This window comes from Phoenix dactylifera, chromosome 4, assembly GCF_009389715.1.
Source record: "Phoenix dactylifera cultivar Barhee BC4 chromosome 4, palm_55x_up_171113_PBpolish2nd_filt_p, whole genome shotgun sequence".
Classification (NCBI taxonomy): domain Eukaryota; kingdom Viridiplantae; phylum Streptophyta; class Magnoliopsida; order Arecales; family Arecaceae; genus Phoenix; species Phoenix dactylifera.
Genome location: NC_052395.1, coordinates 3,680,138 through 3,704,586, shown reverse-complemented (window position 1 = coordinate 3,704,586; position 24,449 = coordinate 3,680,138). Strand labels below are relative to the sequence as shown.

Genomic DNA, 24,449 nt, shown 5'->3' with positions numbered 1-24,449 from the left:
CTGTCATTTTCTGTTATAATGGATGTGCAGCCCAGCCTTGGGTTGCCTTAAATAGGAATGAAAATTATAACTGTTATAATGGCTATTATTAGCCCTTAAAATGGGAAATGATGGGTAACAACTGTAAAATGAAGATGTTGATTTAGTATCATTGTTGATGGAATAAAATTTTTTGAACTAACATATACACACCCTTTTAATCTTATGATGAAAATGACAAATAACAGTTGTTACGTGCTTGTTATACGTATACATTAATGAGAAGCATTTGAAGCTATTGTGATGGCTGTTATTATGTTGCAAGTGCCATTATTTTATACCGTGGTAGCAAAAGCTAAGGAATCCAAGATTGGATCCCATCTGTATTTGTCAACTTTACCTTATCAAGGAAGAGGGATGCTAAATGCAAGTGATTATAAGTCTTCTGCAGGAAGTTCATCTTTACCACCCCATAGGCACATGTATTGTGGTACTTAATTTGTCCTGGAACCTGAGACTCATGTTGGAAATCTGAGTTTTTCAATATAATTTTGAGTAGATCCTTCCTTGTGAAAACCTGCAGGGCTGGGATTGCAATTGCTGAATGCATTATTTTAGAAGCAGACAACTTTTAACAAATCATTATCTGAAGATGATCTTTTTAGTGGGAGTCAAAGAGGAGCTAAGTACCAATCCTTTATGAATTGTTGTTGGATTCCTGGCCAAGGAAACATGAGGAGAGAAGCTTGCCATCACATGTGAAAGGCCAGTTGAGGAATAGTGAAACTTGTCTTATCGGCTACCCTAGTAAGGGTGCACGTGACCAAAGAACAATTATTCCGGGTTCTATTCAGTTGGAAGAATGTTATTGAACAGGGAACAAGGCAATGTCTATAAAGAGAAACAGCAAATTATGAGCTAAGGGCGAGAATTGTTATGTGCTTCAAGATATGATAACATTTAAAATTCAAGGAAAAGGACAAACCACAAAGTAGAGATTTCTAAGTGAGCTAAGTCTGTTCACCAAAAAAGGGTGTTGATTGTAAGATTGGGGTCCAAAAATATAAGATATAAGCTTTTCTTCCCCATTGTAAGGATTACTAAATACTAAAAACAATCAAAGGGAATACTAGTGCCAACTTGTAATTAATAAAGAGAGAGAACCTTTTAAGGGTATAGGATAAGGTATGAAATTAACGTTAATTATGAATCTCCTTTAGAAGCAATTTAGAGGGCGAGTCTTGGTGCAATAGTAAAGTTGCTCTATTATGACCTTCTGGGTGTCATAGGTACAAAACATAGAAACAATCTCTCTGCATGCAGGGTAAAGCTGTACACATCTGACCCTCCCCAGACAGCACATTTGCAGGAGCTTGTGCAACCCTTTAGAGGCAATTTGCATTATCTAGAAAGGTCTCGTGTTTCGTACATATATTTTGTGATCAATAACATTCATGTGCTTTTGCTCACATCTTTAAGAAACTATGGCCCTAAACCAAGCGGAATGGAGGAAAAGGATTCATGTAGTTGACCCCAACTAATTTAGCAACAAGGCTTAGTTAAATTGAGTTGTATATTATGTGCTTCCTTGAATCCTTGTACTTATTTTTTTATTTAACTACTTGAAATTTATTGTTGCTAAATTTTTAGTATTGGAGTCTCATGGGCATGCAAACATAAGTGTCCTAGGGGTATCTTGACTACTTAGCATTATATGAATATGGTCCCTACCGAAAGTCAAGTAAGAATCTCGTCAGCTAAGTTAAACAATAAACAAATAAATGGCTTGAAGCTATGACAATGTCTCATTGCTTGTCATCCATGGCCAATTGAGATACTGTCATCCAACAAAATACTTGCAATTGGTCATTCCAAGGTGAGACTTTTTTTCGATTGTTTTAGATTTAGCTTCTTGATAATTATTTGTGGAAGTTTATACGGAATTAAAACGTTACCCATTTTACCTATGTTTGTGCTGAAGTTTAATTAAAGATCATAGATGAGCCTATATACTATCTAACCTATCTATCTAATCTATCTATCAATTTATTGATCTATCAATCTATCGATCAATTGATTGATCTATTGATCTATCTAAATCTATTAATCTCTCTATTGGTCCATCTGTTGAGCTATCGATCAATCGATCTGGTCCATCCATATATCAGTCCATCTATGAATCCATCCACTTATTGATCTATCCATCCATCCATCACCATCCTATGTTTGTGAGATTATGTGATCAAATGCCTGAATGAAATCATCCATGTACGATCCTGTATGTATATCGTTCCATCCATCCATCACCATCCTATCTGTATGTGTGAATTTTTGTGATCAAATACCTGAATAAAATCATCCATCCACCATCATGCCTGTATCCATCCATCCATCCATCTATCCATTCATCCATCTCTCGCCATCCTACCTTTAAGTGTGAGTTTATATGATCAAATACCTGAATGACATCATCCATCTGCCATCCTATCCGTGTGTATGAGTGTATGATCAAATACCTGAATGAAATCATGAGGAAGTGTTCTCTCTAAATTGCTTTCTTGTTTATTTTATTAATTAGCTTTGTTTCACTTGAGTGACATAACTTCTATAAATTGGAGTTGCATTTGTAGAATTTAACCTTGACCTGCTATTATAGTTGGAAATTTGGCTCACCTACCAGTTGTTATGTATTATATCTATCATCTGATGTTCTGATATGTGTTGGCTGATATGATATTGTCCATACTCCATAGAATATGAAAATTGCATCAATGCTTGTAGCAATTTTAGTTTTATTATGAAAATATCAGGTTAAAGCTTTTACCCTCCTGTTTTCCTTTGTTTCAGGTAGTTCGATTAGCCTCCTTTCAGCATGCTCCTTCTATTCCGCCATTCATAGCATTGCCCAAAAAGTCCAAAGTAGATGGGGAAGATACAGGTATGCTGAAAGAGGTTGAAGAAAGAAAAGCTAATGAAGTTGCTGTTGCTGGAGGAGGGCTATCTGTTGCAGTCACTCGTTTTCCTCCAGAGCAGAAACGCCCTATAGGACCTCTTGTTGTGGTAGGTGTCAGAGATGGGGTCCTTTGGCTAATTGACAGGTAACAATTTTTCCTCATCATAACAATCTGAAAATTGTGTTCTAAACTATGATTTCATGGTATGTTATGTTTTTGATATTTTCTCATGGCACATAGAAGGCCAACAATCATTAGATGATGCCCCTTCAAGTTTTATCTTTATGAATCCTAGCACAAAGTTTCTGGTATCAAGATCCGCCGTACCGGATCCGGTAGGCGTATCGGTTGCCTACCGGACCGGTACAGTTTCAGTTCGTACTGTGCTCCGGGCGGTACAAACCGGAAAGCTCTTCCCCGCCGGAGCCGGGGAAGAAGAAGAGAACCAAAGAGAGCGTGGGGAAGAGAGGGAGGGAGCTCACCTTCGGCCGCCATCGGAGAGCCGCGGAGGGGCATCGGAGGCCGGTGGGGGGTGGCGGTTTTAAATTTGGAAATTTTAAGTGAAGTCGGCAACCGATTTGCCGATTTCACTTAAAATTCCTAAATTAAAAACTGCGGCCGCATCCCCTGTTTCTTTCAAAACAGTGGATGCGGCCGCGGCCTCGGCCTCCGCAGCGCCCCTGCGGGTTCCCCCGCCCTCCGTCGGGCTCCGCCGCCCCCCACCGGCCTCCGGCGCCCCTCCGCGGCTCTCCGATGGTGGCCGAAGGTGGTCTCCCTCCCTCTCTTCCCCGTGCTCTCTTTTTCTCTTCGTTTTCTTCGTCTTCGGCACGGAACCGGCCTGTACCGGTTTCCACGGCTCCGGCGTACTGGTAGCTGGCCGGACCGATTTGTACCGGCCGGTACGGGCCGGTTCGGCATACCATGAGTGGTATACTAGTTGCTAATGCCAGTTTGTACATTTGCAAATGCTGAAGATTGGTAAGGTCACTGGGATGGATACATGCTTTCTTGTACTTATTGTATTTTTACACTTTAAATTGCGTGATGTGACATGCATTTATTAAGCTTAGACACATGACAGGTTGAACAATGTACATGACTCATTTTTCTAGTTCTCATCGGCTAGCCAGTGTTTGTTCCTTCTCTGATAAGTTAAAAAGAGGTATATGTAGATGATGCTGTTTGTGTGTAACCTAGCTAGGACAGAGTTTGATGGTTGTTCTCATGCTCTCTGATTGTATTAGCTACCATCTGTTCCACTAGAACTACTATCTTAATGTATTGTTTAGGGTTCGATAATTTTGGATATTGATATGGTCGGGGTATCTAAATATCAGTGTCATTAAATTGTAGTAAGCAGCTAGGATGCAAATGATGGCTTTGAGATAAAATACTTCAAAGATAGAAAAATGAATGTTGGTTGTGAGGAACTGGTCATAATCCACGACTTTCCTCATTTTATGGTAAATATGAGTTGTGTAGCTGATACTTGGAAATTTTAGGGCTTTAGTTATCCTGAAATTTGTGTTGCTTAGGGAGCATCCCAAAATGTATTGTTGCACAGGGATGGGAACAATGTCTAGTGGACTGGAGGGTATAACCTTACCTCTAGAGACGATACATGACTGTGTAAACTTATCCTTGCCTAACGCTTCAATTTTTCATGAAATGTTGACTGAGACTTGTTCTTGTCTGTTTCATTCTTCCCAACCAGCTGGGCTGTATAATATTTAATTTTTGTAGGTGACATTCTTTGGGAGTTTTTTGAAGGATATCAGATACTTTTAAGCACTGACACTCTATTCATTCCTATGCATGTTGTAATTTGGATTGGTGCTTTCACTTTCATCTGCTTCCACTGTCATATATCATTAGAAAATCTGGAGGCAATAAACTACACATGCTTCTCATTCCAGAATGGCTCTAACTTTGCCAAGTCATGTTATATTTTTCCCCCCTGTTTTCAATCATATATTGCTACTTGTGGATCTTTAGCTGGTCATTTTATAGTTACTCAAGAATGTTATATTCAAGAGAATGCTTCAAGAGTATGCACAGGTGCTATCAGAGTTTGATCGACTGTGCTAACCATTTTAATGATAATAAATGCCCTACTAACAGATGGAAGACAGCATCCTTCAAATGTTTGTTTGGAAGAGAATTAATTCTTTGTTCTCATGTATTTCATGTTTACCATAAAAGAAGTTGGAATTTTTGCTTCCTATAGAGGTTTCTTTTGTTCACTGTTAAGGTTTATTTGGATTGGTACATTTTATTTTCTTCTGTTTGACAATTTCTGTGCTTTTAACTAGCATCTTTTTGTTCAATTGAATGATTGTTTTATTTCCAATTTATCCATTAATGCTTTTCCCCCTTTTATGGACTAATTAGCATATCCTGCATCTTGTTAAGTACAATACTTATTAAAACATATCCTGAGCCATGCCTGCAATATCATCTGGTTACTTATACGGTCAACAATTATCTGATGATTGAACTATGCCTTTCAGGTATATGTGTGCACATGCCTTGTCCCTCAGCCATCCAGGTATTCGTTGCCGGTGTCTTGCTGCCCACGGAGATGCAGTTAGTGCAGTAAAATGGTACTACCACAGAAGATTTTATACTGTGATTGCTTCTTGAAGAGCACATAAGAAATTTACAATACTTCCGCAGGGCTAGTAGACTTGGTCGGGAACACCATGATGATTTGGCTCAGTTCATGCTTGGGATGGGATATGCAACTGAAGCTCTTCATTTACCTGGAATATCTAAAAGGTTTGAAGTGAAGGCATAATATCTTCAATTTGTGTTATTTAATTGTGTGGAATATTTTAGATAGCTTCTTCATCGTTTCCTTTTTGCAAATCTGGCAAGGCCTTCTGTTGTTGGCACCATTTGACTTTAGTTGTGAGCAGCCATGGACAGTGGTAACCATTTAGAGTTCAGAGGTCAGTTCATGGTATTAAAATTACGCTGATGTTCCCCAGGTTAGAGTTTGACTTGGCCATGCAGAGCAATGACTTGAAGAGAGCTCTTCAGTGCTTGTTGACGATGAGTAATAGCAGGGACATTGGGCAGGAAACTGCGGGCACTGATGTGGCTGAGATACTCAGCTTAACAGCTGCTAAGCAGGAGAACCTCGTGGATACTGTCCAAGGAATCTCCAAGTTTGCCAAGGAGTTTATGAACCTAATTGATGCTGCAGATGCTACTGGACAGGCTGATATTGCCCGTGAAGTCCTCAAGAGACTCGCTGCAGCAGGATCCGTGAAAGGTGCTTTGCAAGTAAAAGTTTTGCGAGGAGTTGCCCTGCGACTTGCAAATCATGGGGAGCTGACTAGACTTTCGGTATGTAATTATCTTTGAATATTTATTTTTGAGTCTCTGGATAAAGGTATTTTACACCCAACAACAGAAACATCAGCATAACCAAGATTAAGGTTCGCCGTCTCGGTACTGGACCCTATACTTTTACTATCTTATTACATTGTTGGTACATAGTACGGTACGAGATGGCTAGGCGTATAGAGTGTCGTTACAGTACAAGAATGTGTACCAGTTCGGTATTGGTATAGTATGCCCGATACAGTACAATACCGATTGGTGCACAAACCTTGACCAAAAAGTAAATCTTGCATTGAGTTCTTGTCTATTTGGACCATAAAGCAAGGTTCAACCTTGATGGAGAGTCCTCTTATTTCCCTTTCAAAATTTTTCAAAATTATGCCCAATTTTCCTTTTTTTTTGTTAAATCTTATTAGTGACTTCTTTCTATCTGTATATAGGACATGTCAAAACTTGATGTAAACTCATGAATTTGGTCAGATATTTTACTCTCTTAGCATATAGTCTTGGAGATGCTTTGTGTTCTCCGGTGCATGTGTATGGACATCATTTTTAAACTAGGCTTAGTAAGTTATATTTCAAAATCAAAATTTTAGTGACGTTGAAGATCTTGTTGACATATCGTTCATTTGATTTAAATTCTTAAGTAAGTAAATATCTCCATTGCCTTCTGCTTTCATCTTGTTCACGTCCATCACTAGAGCCTGCAAGAGCTGGTTAACTGTTGCTGCCGTCCTGAACCATGTCCACTACAATTCCTTCCCCAACCTCCCCATGTAAGCATCTTATCAATGCAGCATTCATCTATTCTCATCTGCATCTTGCCTCCAAACCCCTTGCACCATTGCTTCATTACTGCTCCACTTGGCTACTCATTGCACCTGCAAAGGTTCAGCAGGTTCTTCTAGCTAAAGTATCTGGGGAGTTGTAGTATCCTTTACAGAATGTAAACATTGGGAATGATCTGACACATATTTGTCACTAGCAATATGGTTTTGTTCCTTTAGAGAATTGAACCCCTATGGTTTTATAAATTTTTTCCTCATGGCTTCCTTATTTTCAAACTTTTTGCAGTGATATTTTTTATGTATCTTCTTATAACAGTATTTATAAGGGATATATGTAATTCTTTTAGCTGTAATATATTGCTAGTGTTTGATACATGTGCCTTTTTAACGGTTTCTTCATAAAAAATGATGAGAAAGCCAGCCTGCCTAGTTTAAGTGGTTACTACTGTTTTGGTGCCTGTAAGTGTCATTGCATAAGCAGGATTGACAATTCTCAGAGTTCTAAAGAATGGACTTAAAACGATACTCTTGTATATCTTCCAGGCATTGGTCACGAATCTGATTACAGCTGGCCATGGACGTGAGGCAGCCTTTGCTGCTGCACTTTTGGGAGACAATGCATTGATGGAGAAGGCATGGCAGGACACAGGGATGCTTGTGGAAGCCGTACTTCATGCTCATGTAAGTATTCTTCTCCACATTCACCCACAGGAACACCCATAAATCACTTGAAGTCCATGGATTTGTCTCCTGCATGCTTGCAATTAAATGGTCCTTGGTTTTAGAAACACGGCAATTATCAGAAAATGCATGCCAGCTGGTGTGCTTACATGTTGTTTGTGGTAACGGGCGATCTTTTTCATCAGTTGCACAAGAATAGTTGCAATTTATAATGGTTCATCCTATCTTCCATGATAGTCACAAGTGGAAGCTCATTCGAATTTATAATGGTTCATCCTATCTGTATGATCAGTGTTTTCTAGCCCTTGATGTCATATAATTTGGTCTGTTGAACAGAAAATTAGCCTATTAGGTTCTTTAGAAGGGCTGATACAATTATGAAACAAATGAATATACCTGATTAATTGTTGCGATGCTCTGAAACTATGGCATGGTGCAACTTATTTTGGTGTGCACTTTATAGTTCAGTGGTACGCTCAAAAAGATGAAAGGCCTCCACTGTTATCTAGAATCATAGTTTTTCCTTGTTTATTTATTTGTCATTAAAATGGTACTAGTGGGAAAGCTTGCATTGTTTATTTAAAATCTAAACAGAGCCATCTTGTGGGATTGCCAGGCCTCTAATATATATATATTTATATTTTTTAGGCCCATGGTCGCCCAACACTGAAGAACCTGGTCCAAGCATGGAATAAGATGCTACAAAAGGAGCTTGAGCATACACCCTCTGTAAAAACTGATGCTGCTGCTGCATTTTTGGCTTCACTTGAGGATACAAAGCTTACGAGCTTAGGGGAAGCTGGAAAGAAGCCTCCCATAGAGATCCTTCCCCCAGGGATGGCATCTCTTTCAGCTCCTCCTATTACAATTAAAAAGCTTCCTACTTCTGCAACACAGACCCCTACTCCCACTTCGGGACAAAGCACTGCTCCTGCTGCGGCAGAGAGCAATTCTACCGCCACCCAGGGCAGTTCACAGGCAGAGCCAGATAAACCATTAATGTTGGAGGCGCCGCCACCTGCCGAGCAAATACATAGCAATCCTCCAGTCTCTGAACCTGTGGGCAGCCCAGCTGCTTCCGCAGAGGGTGCTCAAGTTCCGCCTGTCACAGGGGCACCACCTATCACACAGGCACCACCTCCCACAATGACTGCTGCTGAATCCCATTCTTTTCCTTAATTTTTTGATCTTTTTTTACCCACTCCATTCTTTTTGTTTATTTGCTGTTATTGTATTATCTCATTGCAATGTATGTTTTTTTCCCTTCTAGCTTAGCTTTCGCCAAGGGAGCTAGTGAGTAGCAAACCGCTTTCTTCTGTCTGATGTTTAGCTTCACCAAGCATTTTACTAGATATGTTAGTTCTGTGATATATGATAGATTATTTTTCTCTCTCTCGCGTGACTGAAGGGTAAGAAACTCTCATCCACCTTTTATTAGAGTGATATATGTAGACGATTCTTCCTACCACTTGGATTTGGAGTTTGTCAGAGGTGACCCTATCTTGATAATAGAAGATCAAACCAAGCCGCACTGCAGGTGGTGTTACATGCACCCGGATAATTGTTCCCATAATGCAGTTACTATTATATTTTATGATTGGCAGATTTCGTAAGTCCTCGGAAGTGTGTAACTTGCTATTTTTTTTTATGCTTGTTGGGTTTAAAATCATTGTTACCTGAATTGACCGCCAGCAAATGCAGCAACTTACTTGTCTTCATGGGGTGCATCTGGTGGTCTGGAAAGCATCTGTCTATTTTTAGTGAGGGCGGTTTTGAAGTTCTATCCCTTTCGGAGAGGTGTGAGGCATTGACATGCAGCCCGTTTCATCCTGGAGCCCACTATGACAGGGCGGCGGCGCCGACCAAGGGCGGATGGAGATGTTCATTCATGTGGCGAGAGATAGTGAGGTTCTTGCCAAATGTATCGGTACACACCAGGTGGCTGATAGATGATGGGCGGAGCATCGATGTGACTGGAGATTCGTGAGTGGACGCCTTTCTCCCGCAGCTTTGGCCTACCATGGTCAAAGTTGGGATAGCGGAGGGTCTGCGGGTACGACTTCTTTGTCCCAGAGGGGCTGCATGGGATGAGACTAGATTGAGTCATGTCTTTGGGACGCATCTTGTCGACAGGGTTCGGTCCTTGCCAATTTCGAGGTGTGCAGGTCCAGATATTCGAGTTTGGAGTACCTCGCATAGGACTGGTGTTAAGAGTGGGGGATATCTCTCGCGTCCTTTGGCCGGAGCATGCGTTGGGATCAGATTGTGTGTGGATTTGGCGTCTGGGCTTCCATCCGAGAGTTGCACTGTTCTTATTGAAGGTGGTTTAGGACCACCTACTAACAAAAGCAGTTTTCAATGGTTGTGGACTACGAATTCTCTCAGAGTGCGGGATCTGCGATGTTAATGAGACGGTGGACCATGCGGTGTTAGTGTGCATGGGCGAGAGCAGCTTGGCGACTGTCGGGGATCGCAAGGGAGGCTTGGAGCCAGAGGGACCTGTTCTTGCAGGCCATCCGTCGATGGGCGGGTATGCCACTGTTACGACTAGAGGCCGTTAGTTCGACTTGCACAGCTTACCAGATTTGGGTAGCAAGGAATGCTCGAACGTTCGGTAGACATGGGCATCGGGCCGTGCCGGGCCGGCCCGGCCTAGGCCCATCGGGCCACAGAATAAACGGGCCGTGCCTGGCCCGGCCCGCTTCGTAAACGGGCCGTGCCGGGCTAAAAGCTAAGCCCGGCCCGGCCCTAGGCCCGTGGGATGGTGGGCCGTGCCGGGCCCTGGCACGAGATGGGTCGTGCCAGGCATGGCCCATCACGGGCCGCGAAATGGGCCGTGCCAGGCACGGCCCGTTTGGCACCGTTAACGGCCGTGCCTGGCACGGCCCGTCTGGCAGGGGGAAAAAATAGCCGTTTTCAAACGGCTATTTTTTGGTTTTTACCCAAAATACCCCTCCCAACAGTCCAAAAACGGCTAATTTGAGGGGTATTTGGAAAAAAAAATATTTGGAGTCCTATAAATACCCCTTTCCTTCCTCATTCTCACCACACCAAACCAACTATTCTCTCCTTCTCTACTACTACTATTTCTCTCTTCTAAAGTGCTCTTCTAGCAATTTAATTTTTAGTTTGCATTTAGCAAGTGTTCAAGTGCTACACAAGAGGAGGTTCTTGTTGAGAAGAGAAGGTCACTCCTGTTGAGAGCAGAAGAGGAAGCTCAGAAATCTCGGCTCTACCTCTGCCCTCTGACCCTCTACTCAATTCCTCATTGTGGTTAGTTTTTATTTTTTGCATTCATCAATTTAGATATGTCATCTTTTGAAGAAAGTTATTTTGGCATTCCTCCTATTTCTGAGGAAGAAGAAATTAATCCCCAACCCCATGTTCCTAATTCCTCTAGAACTAGTGAACCGAGTGAAGATCAAACCTCTTCTCGTAAGAGGACTAGTGCTGTATGGAATGAATTTGATGGAATTATGGTTGATGGAGTCTGGAAAACAAAATGTAAAAAATGTGCCAAACTTTATAGTTGTAGTAGTAGTGGGGGAACAGGCCATTTAAAAAGACATCAAGAGAGTCATAGGATGCATGATTCTCATGCTCAAAGTACCCTTAATATACAAGGGAGATCACTTGTAGGTAATTTTGCATATAATCATGAAAATCAAAGAAAAGCACTTGTAAAATGGATATTTAAGGATGAATTACATTTTAGTTTATGTGAATCTTTTAATTTTGAAGAATATGTTCAATTAAACCTACAACCTGCTTACAAAAGAACTAGTAGGCGTACATTTAGAAGAGTAGCTATGACTAACTTTTTAGCAATGAGACAAAGTTTAATTGAAACACTCTCTACTTTAAATGTAAAAATTTCATTAACTTCTGATATTTGGTCAGCATCTGTAGGTAGTAATTATTTTATTGTCATTACTCCTCATTATATTGATGATGATTGGCAATTAAATAAACGTATTCTTGCTTTTCGTGCTTTTGATTTTCCACATTCTGGGTAACAAATTTCAAATGCTATTTATCAAACTGCATGTTCATATAATATTAATGATAAAATTATGTCGATTACTTTTGATAATGCATCAAATAATAATTATGCTGTTACATTATTAAAGGACTCATTGCATCCCATATTAAATGAAAATTTATTGCATATTAGATGTGCATGTCATATCTTAAATCTTTCTGTTCAAGCTGGTATGGGCATGATTCAAGATGTCATTTCAAAAATTAGAAATGCAGTTTCTTTTATTCATGCTTCAAGATCAAGACTTCAAGAATTTAAGGAACTATGTATAAATCATGGTAAACGTTTTAAAAAATTTAAACTTGATGTAATTACTCGTTGGAACTCAACATATAGCATGATACATGATGCATACCTATATAAAAACTTATTAAGTGCATATATTAATGATCGTGGATTAGGCTTTACATTGACTGAAATTGATTGGAATAAAGAAAAAATTTTGGAAGATTTTTTGCTTAGTTTTTATAATGCTACTAATGTTCTTTCTGGTATTTATTATCCAACTTGTTGCTGGAAATTGGACCCGGGGGCGACCGTGGGCTGAGAGGGGAGGAGCTCCGCTGTTGGAACAGTAGTTGGCGGCGCGTCAGCTGGCGGCGTCCTCCTCGAAGAGTCCTGCAAGAAAGCCGGTGGCCGGGATCTCCAGCGCCGGCCCTCCGATGCTTAAGTCAGAGGGGGCTAGTATATGAGTGGAGTAAAAGAGAAGAATGTTTGTTCTCGTGTGTTCCTCCCCTTTTCTTTCCCCCCAGGTTCCCTTTTATAGAAGGATATTGTGTTACCTGAGAGGTGACGGGGTAGATTGTCTCTTTGTGATAATTGGGTACGATCATGCTCATTAATGGCTTTGGGGAGAATAAGACCGGATCACACCGGAGTCAGCGAACTGTCATAGTTGATCGGACCTGTTGGAGTGGTTGAACCGCCGGCCGTGGTGGGCCTAGGGTTCGTGGATGGCAAGTGCATTGATTGCTGAGTGAACCGGTGATTAGGGAGAGCCATACGCTTTGATGGTCCAGTGATCCGGAGATCGTCTTGAGCCGTGTCCATTTAATGGTTGGGTGCATTGGAGGTCTGCAGGGGTCACGCGCATTAATGGTAGGACGTGCCGAAGGCCTGCGGAGATCACGTGCCTTAATGGCTTGATGACAGAAACAGAGTACGATGGGGTCGGGTATTTGGTTGTCATATTCTCTAAGGGATTAGGTTGAGGTTGGATATTTGGACAAGGCATGGGCTCGGCACCTGGTCGGGCGCCGAGCCGAGCTAGTTGCTCGGCGGGCGCCTTTCTGGTCGAGCGCCTTTCTGGTCGGGCGCCCTTCTGGTCGAGCGCCTTTCTGGTCGGCGCTCCCTGGCCGAGCGCCTTTGGACTGGCACGACTTGGGTTTCCCCCCCAACACTACCCCCCGACTTCCGAGTTCCAGCTGGCCACCAGCTTGAGCGCGGGAAGTAGTTTTAGTCGGGCCATTATGAGTTAAGGAAATTTCGAATTATCGCGCGTTTCGAATTATCGTGCGCTTCGAGGTGGTTTTAATAGGCGGCGTCTCTTCTTTCCCGAAACGTCTCATTATTAGGGTGCCTTCTCCGAAGCGTCCTCGCGTCGTGGGCTCATGATAGGGCCGCACGATCCGACGAGGCGCTTCTGTGTTCGATGCGTCAGCCCGAATTGAATATGGCGCTCCATCTTTCGGGCCAACACGCGCCGTGATCTGGACGGGGAGCAGCATTTTTTCTCGCTGATCTGGGCCGTTGGAGGGATTTATATAAATCCTCACCTGGCCTCCTGCTACTTTCTTATTGTCTCCTTCCTCCAGCTTTTCTCAGTCCGAAGCTTCTTATCTCCGGCGTCCTTCACAGGTCCCTCCTTTTTTCTATCCTCCCAGAATCCTTTCCTTTCTTCTTCCTAATGGGTCCCGGTCCGAGTGATACTAAGTCCATTATGAGCGAGTTGGAGGTCGAGATGATCGAGGAATGGTTCTTTCCTCTATGAGGGTTCCGTTTGGAGCTCGCCAGACCGGGGGATCGGATAACGAATCCCCCGGTAGGCCGGATCGGAGTGTACCTGGAGGCACTTTGGGCCGGCCTACGATTTCCTTTTCACGGGTTCGTGAACGAGCTGCTCACGGAGTACCAGTTGGTCCCGGCGCAACTCGCTCCGAATGCCTGGAGGACAATCGTCGGTTTTCTGTCGCTGTGTTTGGCGTTCGGGATTCCGACCTCTGTGAACGTTTTCCGGCGACTTTTCATGTTGAAGTCGAACCCGGGAGACGGAGAGTGGCTCTACGTCGCCCTTCGGGCGGGTCGGCCACTCTTCCAGGGCGCCCCATCGTCCATTCGTGAGTGGAAGAAGAAATTCTTCTTCCTAGGCTCCGAGCGGACATGGGGGTTCGACCCTAGGTGGAGGCCGAGCCGACTTAGGGCCGTCAATAAAGTCCCCAAGCTTTCTTCGCGCAAGGAGGGGATCCTTGACACCGTTCGCAGCCTCGGGGACGGTATTCTGCTGAGTGGCCTCATAAGCGAGGACGCTCTAGTGAATGTTGGCCTGAGCTCGGCGCGTCCTCAGGGTAAGGGTAATAAGAGAGAGTTACTTTTATTTTGCTATTATTCTGTGCTAATCCTGCTCGTCTTTGCAGATATTGCAAAAATGGTGACTAAGAGCGAGGTCTTGTATGCCCGTTTTCAGAAGAGGGCGGCCAAGCTCGCGGGGGAGCCGACCGAGCCGAAGAAGAAAGCGAAGGTCTCGGCGACCACGGCGGCCGAGACGGGCGCTCCCAGCAATGCGCATTTTGAAGCTGGTCGGAGGGAGGGCCCACGTTCCAGGGACGCAATCTCCGGTGGAGTCGCGATGGCGCTCCCGTGCCCGGCGCCAATTTTGCAAATTCCTGGTCGGCAGGAAGCCCCGGGTACCGACCAGGGAGGGAGGACCTCAACGGCGGATTTGGTACTTGCGCGCCCCCCCCCACTTTGCGGCAGTCAGGTCGGCCGCCTGTCCGACCCCAATTCCCCAGTCCCGAGCCGGGGAATAGTCAAGAAGCTGCGGGGTTGGCTCCGCCCAGGCCAGCCGAGGCCGGCCTTCCGGGCTCATCGGGCCCCCGGGAGCGGGTGCCTTACGCTCCCGGGTGGGCGGTTTTCGAGGGCGACTCGGCTCTCGATAACCCCCAGGTAGCGCGCGAGGTTCTTCGGGTCGCGCTGCTCCCGGCTGACCAGGCCAAGATCCGGTCCATGAACTATGGCGCCTTCATGGACTCTGCCATTTGCTCTTCCGTCCGGGTAAGTTAACCTCTTTATTTGTGCAACTATATTGGTGCAAGTTTATTTTAAATTCGTTTCTCACGTCCCTTTTTTGCAGCATCTGCACGAGACGGAGACGCTGATGCATATAATCCAGGATTATCGGGAGCGAGCCTGAAGGCATCAGCGGGGGCATGAGGAGGCTGAGGCGAGGCGCCTGGTATCCGAGACCGAGCGCTTGGAGCTCCAGACAAGAATAGGGGCGTCCGAGGGCGAGATTCGGGCTCTGACCGCCGAGTTCGAAGAGGAGAAGGGTGCGCACGCACTTGTCAGATCTGAAGTGCGCGCCGCGGAGGCTCGTCTGGCGGAGGCCGAGTCATCGCTCGCTATCCGTGAGCAGGAGGTGGGGGAAGCTCACCTTAAGGCCCAAGAGCTCGAGGCCCGTTTGCTTGACGCGCAATCTTTGCTCGTCGATCGCGAACAAAAAATAAAAAATTTGGAGCGGAAGGCTGCCTACCACGAGGCTCGGGAGAAGGAGGCTCGGGAGCAGGCCCAAGACGCCGTTAAACTCTTCCGTGAATCGGAAGAGTTTCGCGACTTACTGGAAGAGGAAGGCGTAAACGGGCTCATCCAGGGCTTCAAGGACTTCCGCAACCAGCTGCGGCGACTTCTTCCAGACTTCGACCTTAACCTGCTTCAACCAGGAGCGAGGGTCGAGGAGCCCGGGGCGGAGGCGGAAGCTCCGGCATCTGACGGGGCTGACCAGGAGGGCTCGGCCGAGGCGGGCGAGGCTGCTCCCGAGGTCGCCGAGGCTGCTCCTGAGGCTGCTCCTAAGGTTGCTCCTGAGGCTGCTGAGGCTACTGAGGTAGAGGCCTCGGTTGCGGAGGAGCCAGCCGTTCCTGAAGTCGTCGAGGACAGTAGGGCCGAGCCTTAAAGTTTTTCGTTTTTCTTTTTGTAAATTGGGATGGCCTCCATACTGTTGAGGCCGAGCTCGAGCTTTGTACTTAGCCTACGGGCTCCTTTAAATGAATACCTTTGAATAGATATTTTTCGTAACTCGCAATTGGCTTGTGTTTTGATTTTCGGTAGTCCTAGGTTTCTTAACTTGGATCCGCTTTAGGTTCCAAGTACTTGGGCTCTGCAGCCCCAATTTCGTCCGCTATGCAGTTAGATCTGCGTTCAAGTTTGGCATATTTGTCTAGTCCGAGCTTAGGTATGAATTTTCGCTGCTCGGACCTTCGACCAGTGATATCGCGATGCTTATGTCTAGGATACGCTTAGGCTCGGCAAGCCTTTTCGAGCTTAGCTCAGAATTCGGCCGAGCCCCAGGACCACAAGTCACTAAACTCGAACTTTATTCGGATTTCAAACTCGGACCTTAGGTTGCCGAGGCGGATTGTCGGACTTCTTTCGACAACCAAGTCGGATGTCCCGAAGCTCGGGATGAGGATTCATCGAGCTGCCGGTATAAATTAGGCTATAGCTCGCTATCGAATAGTGCATGTGGGACGGGTGAGGCCGAGCAATGATTGGCCCGACCAGGTACCTCGACGCTGGCCGGGGTTTCATTCAGGTAACTAATTAATCAGGAATGAAGTAAATGAAATAATGTAAAGACATTAATTGAATGGGTACCTGGTACCATGAGCGTCTTACGCCGAGGCTGTGAACTTCGCCTGGCGATTTTGAGGATACTCTTCTGCTCGGAGTCCATTCTTTGGGGACGCCGGCATAAATAGAAGCCAATTGCCATCAGAGATTGTTGCCTATCACGGATGTTTCACTGATCACAAATAGGAGATCGAGCCGAGCTCGATGTTTGATGGAGATCGAGCCGAGCTCGATGTTTGATGGAGATCGAGCCGAGCTCGATGTTTGATGGAGGCTGCACCTCGAGCTCACGAACTCACGAACTCACGAACATCTTCGGGGAGACCACGTAGGTGCTCCATCATCCCGAAGTATCGGGGCATCCCGACCGTGGTCGAGGTATCTGGCGGAGATCGAGCTGAGCTCGATGTTTGATGGAGATCGAGCCGAGCTCGATGTTTGATGGAGATCGAGCCGAGCTCGATATTTGATGGAGATCGAGCCGAGCTCGATGTTTGATGGAGGCTGCACCTCGAGCTCACGAACTCACGAACTCACGAACATCTTCGGGGAGACCACGTAGGTGCTTCATCATCGCGAAGTATCGGGGCATCCCGACCGTGGTCGAGGTATCTGGCGGAGATCGAGCCGAGCTCGATGTTTGATGGAGATCGAGCCGAGCTCGATGTTTGATGGAGATCGAACCGAGCTCGATGTTTGATGGAGATCGAGCCGAGCTCGATGTTTGATGCTCCAAGGTTTCGTCAAGGTGCCCGGCTCCGCTCTATGCTGAATGACGAGCTGGTACCATGAGACAATCATTAAGAGAATTGGCGGATTTGAACAAGGCACATAAGCTGTTGTAAAATGAGATTTATGATTAAAAAATGGGAAACCCTTCGGGGTTCTACTGGTAGTACACGCGGAGATTTTCAGAACTCCAGCTTCGTGGAATGGGAGTCCCGTCGAGAGACTCCAGCTTGTAAGTTCCGGGCCGCCGGACGTATGTGACTCGATAAGGTCCCTCCCAATTTGGAGCCAGTTTTCCTTGCTCGGTCGGTCGGGAGGCCTCGGCTCTTCTAAGGACGAGGTCCCCTGCTTTGAAGGATTTAATTTTGACTCTGGCGTTGTAGTACTGCGCTGTCTTTTGCTGGTACCTTGCCATGCGAACTTGGGCGGCCTTCCTTGTCTCCTCGATTAGGTCCAGGTTGTTTCGGAGCTGTGAGGAGTTGGAGCTGGCATCATAGTGTTCTACCCTCGGAGAAGGGAGCCCGATCTCCAACGGGATGACAGCTTCCGTTCCATATGTTAAATTGAAGGGAGTCTCGCCGGTGGGGACACAGAATGTGGTCCGGTAAGCCCACAAGACATTGTATAGGTCTTCGACCCACTGTCCTTTGGATTTGTCGAGCCTGGCTTTGAGCCCCTGCAAAATAGTACGATTTGTCACCTCGGTTTCTCCGTTTGTCTGAGGGTGCGCGACCGAGGTGAAGCGGTGGTCGATGCCAAGCTCGGAGCAGAATTCTCTAAAGCGGAGGTTGTCGAACTGGCGGCCATTGTCTGATATGAGGATGCGGGGGAGTCCGAATCTGCAGATTATTGACTTCCAGACAAAATTCCGCATCTTCTGCTCGGTGATCCGGGCGAGCAGCTCGGCTTCCACCCACTTGGTAAAATAGTCGATGGAGACGACTAGGAATTTTCTTTGCCCGGTCGCCAGAGGGAATGGTCCCCAAGATGTCGATCCCCCACTGGGCAAAAGGCCAAGGAGAGCTGATGGAGGTTAACGGAGCCGAGGGTCGGCGTTGGACATTGGCGTTCCTCTGGCATTGGTCGCACATTCGGACGAAGTCGAAGGCATCTTTCTAGAGTGTCGGCCAGTAGTATCCTTGGCGCAAAATCTTATGGGCCACTGCTCGTCCCCCCAGATGATTTCCACAAATTCCTTCATGGGACTTCACGCATTGCATAATCAGCCTCTGTCGGGCGGAGGCATCTGAGGAGGGGAGAGGTGAAAGATATTCGATAAAGCTTTCCCTCGTGCAATATGTACCAGGCGGCAGAACGCTTCACTCGGCGAGCCTCACGTTCATCACTGGGGAGGACTTCGTCTTGCAGATAGCTGATGAGCTCGTCCATCTAGCTTGGCTCAAACTCAATGCAAGGGCCTGCTCGAGCTCCTCCGTACTGGGTTTTTGGAGATATTCTAGTGCCGCCGTTCTGGGAAGCTCGCACATACGAGAGGATGCTAGCTTTGACAGCTGGTCGGCTCTAAGGTTCTCTGACCTGGCGACATGTTGGATGTGGAAAGAATTCAGGGTCGAGGTGAGGTCCCGTACCTTCCGAAGATACTCCTGCATTGTGGGGTCTCTGGCTTCGAAGTCACCCAGGATTAGTTGACGACGAGCTGAGAATCGCTGAAGGCCCTCAGGTCCTTTACTCCTAGCTCTCTGGCTAGCTTGAGCCCGGCGACGAGCGCTTCATATTCCGCCATGTTGTTGGAAGCAGGAAACTCGAGGCGTAGAGCTTGTTCGGCAACCACCCCATCCGGGCTCGTGAGGATGAGACCTGCTCCGTTACCCTCCGAGTTTGAAGAGCCATCGACGTGCAGAGCCCACGCCAAGCTCGGGGTCCGCTCTGTTGGCGTAGGCTCAGGTTCGGGCTTGGCCTCGTCCGGTTACAGTGCATTTGATGACCCAAAGATTGATTTAAAGATTGATTTTGATGATCACAAAACCTTGAAGTATAAATACTAATGTTTGTGTTGCAAGGAGAAAGATATTTATTTTGCAAGGAACATAGCAAGTTGGAAGAACACAAGAAGAACTCCAAAGTTCTCAAGAAAAGTTGGAAGAAAGTTACACTTCATTGGCCCAAGTTTCAAATTCAAAGGACTCAAGTTGGAAGAGCAAATTCAAAGGAAAATTCAAAAGAATAGTCCTCGAGTCGACTCCTGGATAGTACGAGTCGACTCCAGGAAGTAACAAGGCAGAAACATAGAGAAGATATTTTGGACCCTGAGAGCCGAGTCGACTCCCGAAGAACTCGAGTCGACTCCGATGGTTGGCAGGTCGACTCCTAAGGAAGTAAGAGTCGACTCCCAGAGAAATACAAGGCAAGAAGTCAGAGAGCCAATTTCAGACACTGAGAGCCGAGTCGACTCCCGCGAAGTCCGAGTCGACTCCGAAGCAGCGCAACCCCAAAGACAGAAGACGGTATTTTCGTCTCTGAGAGGCGAGTCGACTCCAAGACAGTTCGAGTCGACTCCAAGGCAGCGCGACCCCAAAAAATACAGAGGATCAGTTTTCGGGCTCTGAGAGCCGAGTCGACTCGAGGAAGAAAATCAGAAAATATGTCCTCTGGATTCCTGAGAATGAGCCGACCCCCAAGTGCCCGAGTCGTCTCCAGCTATTGGCGAGTCGACTCCAGTTTGGTCCGAGTCGACTCTAGGACAAGGCATGCACATTAATTCAAATTTGGAACAGTGGCCGAGTCGTCTTCAGAAAAGCACGAGCCGACTCCTGCAACAGGCGAGTCGACTCCAGATCGCGCGAGTCGACTCCGATCCCAACGGAAACTTTGTCAGGAGTTGCAGACTGTGCACAACGGCTCTATTTTTGTCTCTAACGGCTAGATTTCTATTTCCACGACATCTAAAGCTATAAAATCAAGAGGAGAGCTAGGATAGAGAGGAGGGAAGTGGGAGAAAATATTTAGGAAAGAGATCTCAAAGAAAAATCTCCCAAAAGCACAAAAGGGCCATTCAAAGCAAATAGAGAGAAGAAGAGCATCCGAGTGAATCCCAAAGCTTTCTCTTCAACTGTGTGCTGCCTCGGTGATCCTCTACTTCGTGCAAAATCAGAAGAGGGTCAAGTGAAGAAGAAGCCGAGTTCCTCCATCTATGAATTAGTTTTGAGGGCTTCTTCTCTTTACTTTACTTATTTATATTTGCTATATCTGCTTAAGTGAGAAGCTTGTATTTGTTTTTTAAACCTTTGTTTTAATATCTTGTAACTTGATTCAATCAAGGGATTGAATCAAGGGGTTAAGGTTTGTTGGTGAGCCAAAGGAAAAACCAACGGTGTAAGGTTGTGGTTGGTGAGCCTTTGGAAAAACCAACTGGGTTGATTGTGAACCCGGAAAACAATCGTTGTAAGGTTGTGGTTGGTGAGCCTTTGGAAAAACCAACTGGGTTGATTGTGAACCCGGAAAACAATCGTTGTAAGGTTGTGGTTGGTGAGCCTGTGGGAAAACCAACTGGGTTTGATTGTGAACCCGGAAAAACAATCGGTTGGTTCTAGTCGGTGAGCCTGTGAAAACCGACCGAGTTCGTTGTTATCTCGCAAAACAACAAGTTGGGTTGTGAGCTTGTAAAACAACCGGCTGTAATCTGTAGGATTATAGTGAAATTCCCAAGAGGTCTTGGAGAGTGGATGTAGGTGCTGGGGTGCACCGAACCACTATATGTTTGTTGTGTTTGTAATGCTTCTTGTCATTGTCTAACTTACTCACTTACTTACTTAGATAAATTGCTTGCTTAACTCTTATCCGCGCATCCTTTAGTTGCAAGCATAATCAATCAAGTCACAATCTATACATCAAACTGTTGCTAAGTTTAAATTTTACTGTGCATCTATACAACTTAGCATTAATTAACTCTAAAAGATTAGAAGTAGTTGAAAAGTTTTTAAAAGACCCAATTCACCCCCCCCTCTTGGGTTGTATCTACTGGGCAACAAGTGGTATCAGAGCAGGTGCTCTAAGATTAATTATTGATCTCACGATCAAGAGCCAAAGATCATGACAACTCAAATAGATAGTTTTCTAGAAGAGGGACAATTAATTGATAGACCTCCACTACTTAATGGCTTAGACTACACATATTGGAAAGCACACATGCGCATTTTTGTTCAATCACAAAACTATAAAATATGGAGTATCATTATAAATGACTCTCATACACTCTCTCAAGCTGTCAATGAAAAAGACTTAGCACAATTGAATGCTAATGCTATGAACATTCTATATTGTGCTATCCATGAATCTATATTTCATAAGATTTCTGCATGCTTATCTGCTAAGGAGATCTGGGATACTTTAGAAAATATTTATGATAAATCTCAGATTAGCTCACATGTGCTTCAATTACATACTAACAATGAGACTGCAGAAAAAGGTGTTGAATCTCCCACCTCAGTCGAGTCGACTCCAAGTATTTCAGAGTCGACTCCCAAGTTAGCCGAGTCAACTCCAATAAGGCCCGAGTCGACTCCGAGGCAGAACAGTTCAAAAAATAAAGAGTTCGGTGATGAAAACAAGGATCCATTTCCAAACACCGAAAGATTCAAAGCTTCCTAAAGACAAAGAAGAAGAGGAAGCAAGAAGAAAGGAAGAAAGAGATAAAAAGCAAGAAAGTCTTGACCAAGGAAGAGTCAAGCAAGAAATTGAAAGCTAGGAGCAACAATGATGATATTAGCTCCAAAGAACTACAAGAGGTAACTAACTTGTGCTTCATGGCACAAGAAGATAAGGTAAAATCTGAATCTACCTTATATCAAATGATTTTCAAGAAGAATTCCCTTATGATGAATTATTAAATGCTTTTCATGATTTGTATGGTGAATGTAAAAAATTAGCTATAAAGAATAAAATCTTAAGAAACTAAATCTGAAAATTTCAAAAGAAAGAAACTCTAAGTGATGAAAACAAGATAAACTAAATTCTGAAAATGAAAGCTTAAGGTTAAATTTAGAACAATTGATTCAAAAAAATCAGAGTTTAATTAAAGAAATCAAAATTTAAGTGAAGAAATTAACCAATCAAAATCTCTTATTAACAAATTCAATGTAAGTTCAGAAAGATTAAAAATAATGTTTGAAAGCCAATGTGTTGCTTATGATAAATCAAAATTTGGCTTGACTCCTTTACTTAATAATAAATCTCTAGAGAAAAGGTTATCATTCACCAAGCAAACCATTAACTAAGATAACTTATTTCAAACATGAAAAGAATGGCATAACAACTTTACCTATCGTTCTATCATAATTAAATCAAGTGTAAAGTTATTCACAATTAAACAAATCTGGGTTCCAAAAGGAACCATATGTCCCTAACTCTCAAGGACCCAAGCAAGCTTGGGTACCCAAAATGAAAATATAAGATGTAGATGAAGGTGTGCCAAGATACCCATAAAATAAATAGAACTTCATACAAATGGGTGCTCTAGACACACATTAAAGAGTGAAACTTAAATACACTTATGAAAGTAATTAAAAAATAATAATAATGAAATCAGTAACCCTGCATCTCATCATTACTTTTGCTTTAGTTTGATTAAAATATGAATTGCAAGTATTGATTAATTTTGTGATATAGAAAATACTTTTGAAATATTATCAAATCACTTCATTTTATAGTATGATTACTCACTATTGGATAAGTTGCTAAGAATAACTCTATGAATTCTCTATATACTTGATTGAGAGTTTTTATCCCATGGCATTATTGTTTATCGATCATAGATATGAAAATGTGCACTTGGTATGCCTTTGAATATATGCACTATGAATACCAAGATTAAAGAAACCATCTTTGGAATATAAATCAACTCATGCTAGTATGTACTTAATCTCAAAAGACCTTGCCATTGGCTTACTTAGAGTATCTTCTGAAAGGTCAAAGTTTACTATGCATGTTAACTAAGGAAACAAACAAAAATCAATTTCTAAATCTAAAGTTGTTGTTTCCCAACACTAAGTTTTCAAAAGCTTACATTGGTTTGTTCTTGGCACTTAAATTGAAATATTTTCTGCATTGGCACAAACTCACAAAAAGGGATCAAATGAAAAAGGTTTGCAAACTATGAAAGTAAAGAAGTATCATGGCATAGTGTTGAAAACCAATTTTGTATTAAGTTGTGCACAGAAAATAATATTGAATGCAATTGTTTTTGCACCAAGAACACTATAAGTAAAATAGGATCAATAGAATCCTTGAAGAAATGAAGAAGGCAATGTTGTATGATAATCATCTACTTAAATGATTTGTTAAAAGCTATCATCATTGCTTGTCATATATATGGTTTCTATTAGATCTATTATTGATGAAAACTCTATTGATCTTCTGAAAAATAGAAAATGATCTATTGCATATCTTTCATATTTTCAGTAGCTTATGATATGCTTGATATGGTCTTTTGAAAATAATGCCAAATCTGATAAAGATATTTCTATCCTTGGATATCATTCATCAAGCAATGCGTATAGAATATTCAATGAAAAGATTCTAGTTGAAGAAATATCAATTCAGTTTATTCTTTATGAGACTAATGATTTATTATCAAAATACTAAAATCAAATTATATATGTATATGGTTAATCTTTACCTATAACAATCTGAAAACTTGTTAATGATTAGAACCAAATTGAGTTCTTCAGAAATGCACTTAATGAAGAAAAATTGATAACTACTAAAAGACTAAATCAGAAAAGATGAAATAGATCTTGATGAAATTCTTGCATGATTAGAAGTAAAGATCACCATTATCATTTGCTTGCTTATGAGCTTTATATTCTGTCAAATGAATGTGTAGAATACACTTCTATGTGGTTATTTCATTAAAAAAAAGATCTATGTAAAATAACCACCTTATTTGAAAACATTCATTACAAATATGATAAAGCAATTTGTGATTTGGAACAAGCATCAAAAGCATGATAGAATAATTATTTTATCATATACCTAATAGACCAGATTATGTGATCATTATGTGCCTTTGTGCAAGACTTCAATCTAACTCTAATGAATCATAATTTATTGATAACAAATGAATCATAA

General features: G+C 43.6%; 1 protein-coding gene across 1 annotated transcript in view; it reads left to right on the top strand.

Moving 5' to 3' along the window:
• LOC103713325 overlaps positions 1 to 9,145 on the top strand; it is a 45,925-nt gene extending 36,780 nt beyond the window's left edge. The window contains 6 exon segments of the mRNA XM_039125346.1: positions 2,827 to 3,077; positions 5,444 to 5,536; positions 5,610 to 5,711; positions 5,924 to 6,284; positions 7,613 to 7,750; positions 8,399 to 9,145. Coding sequence (XP_038981274.1) covers positions 2,827 to 3,077; positions 5,444 to 5,536; positions 5,610 to 5,711; positions 5,924 to 6,284; positions 7,613 to 7,750; positions 8,399 to 8,929 — 1,476 coding nt within the window. The 3' untranslated portion in view covers positions 8,930 to 9,145.
• Positions 9,146 to 24,449: the final 15,304 nt, after the last annotated feature.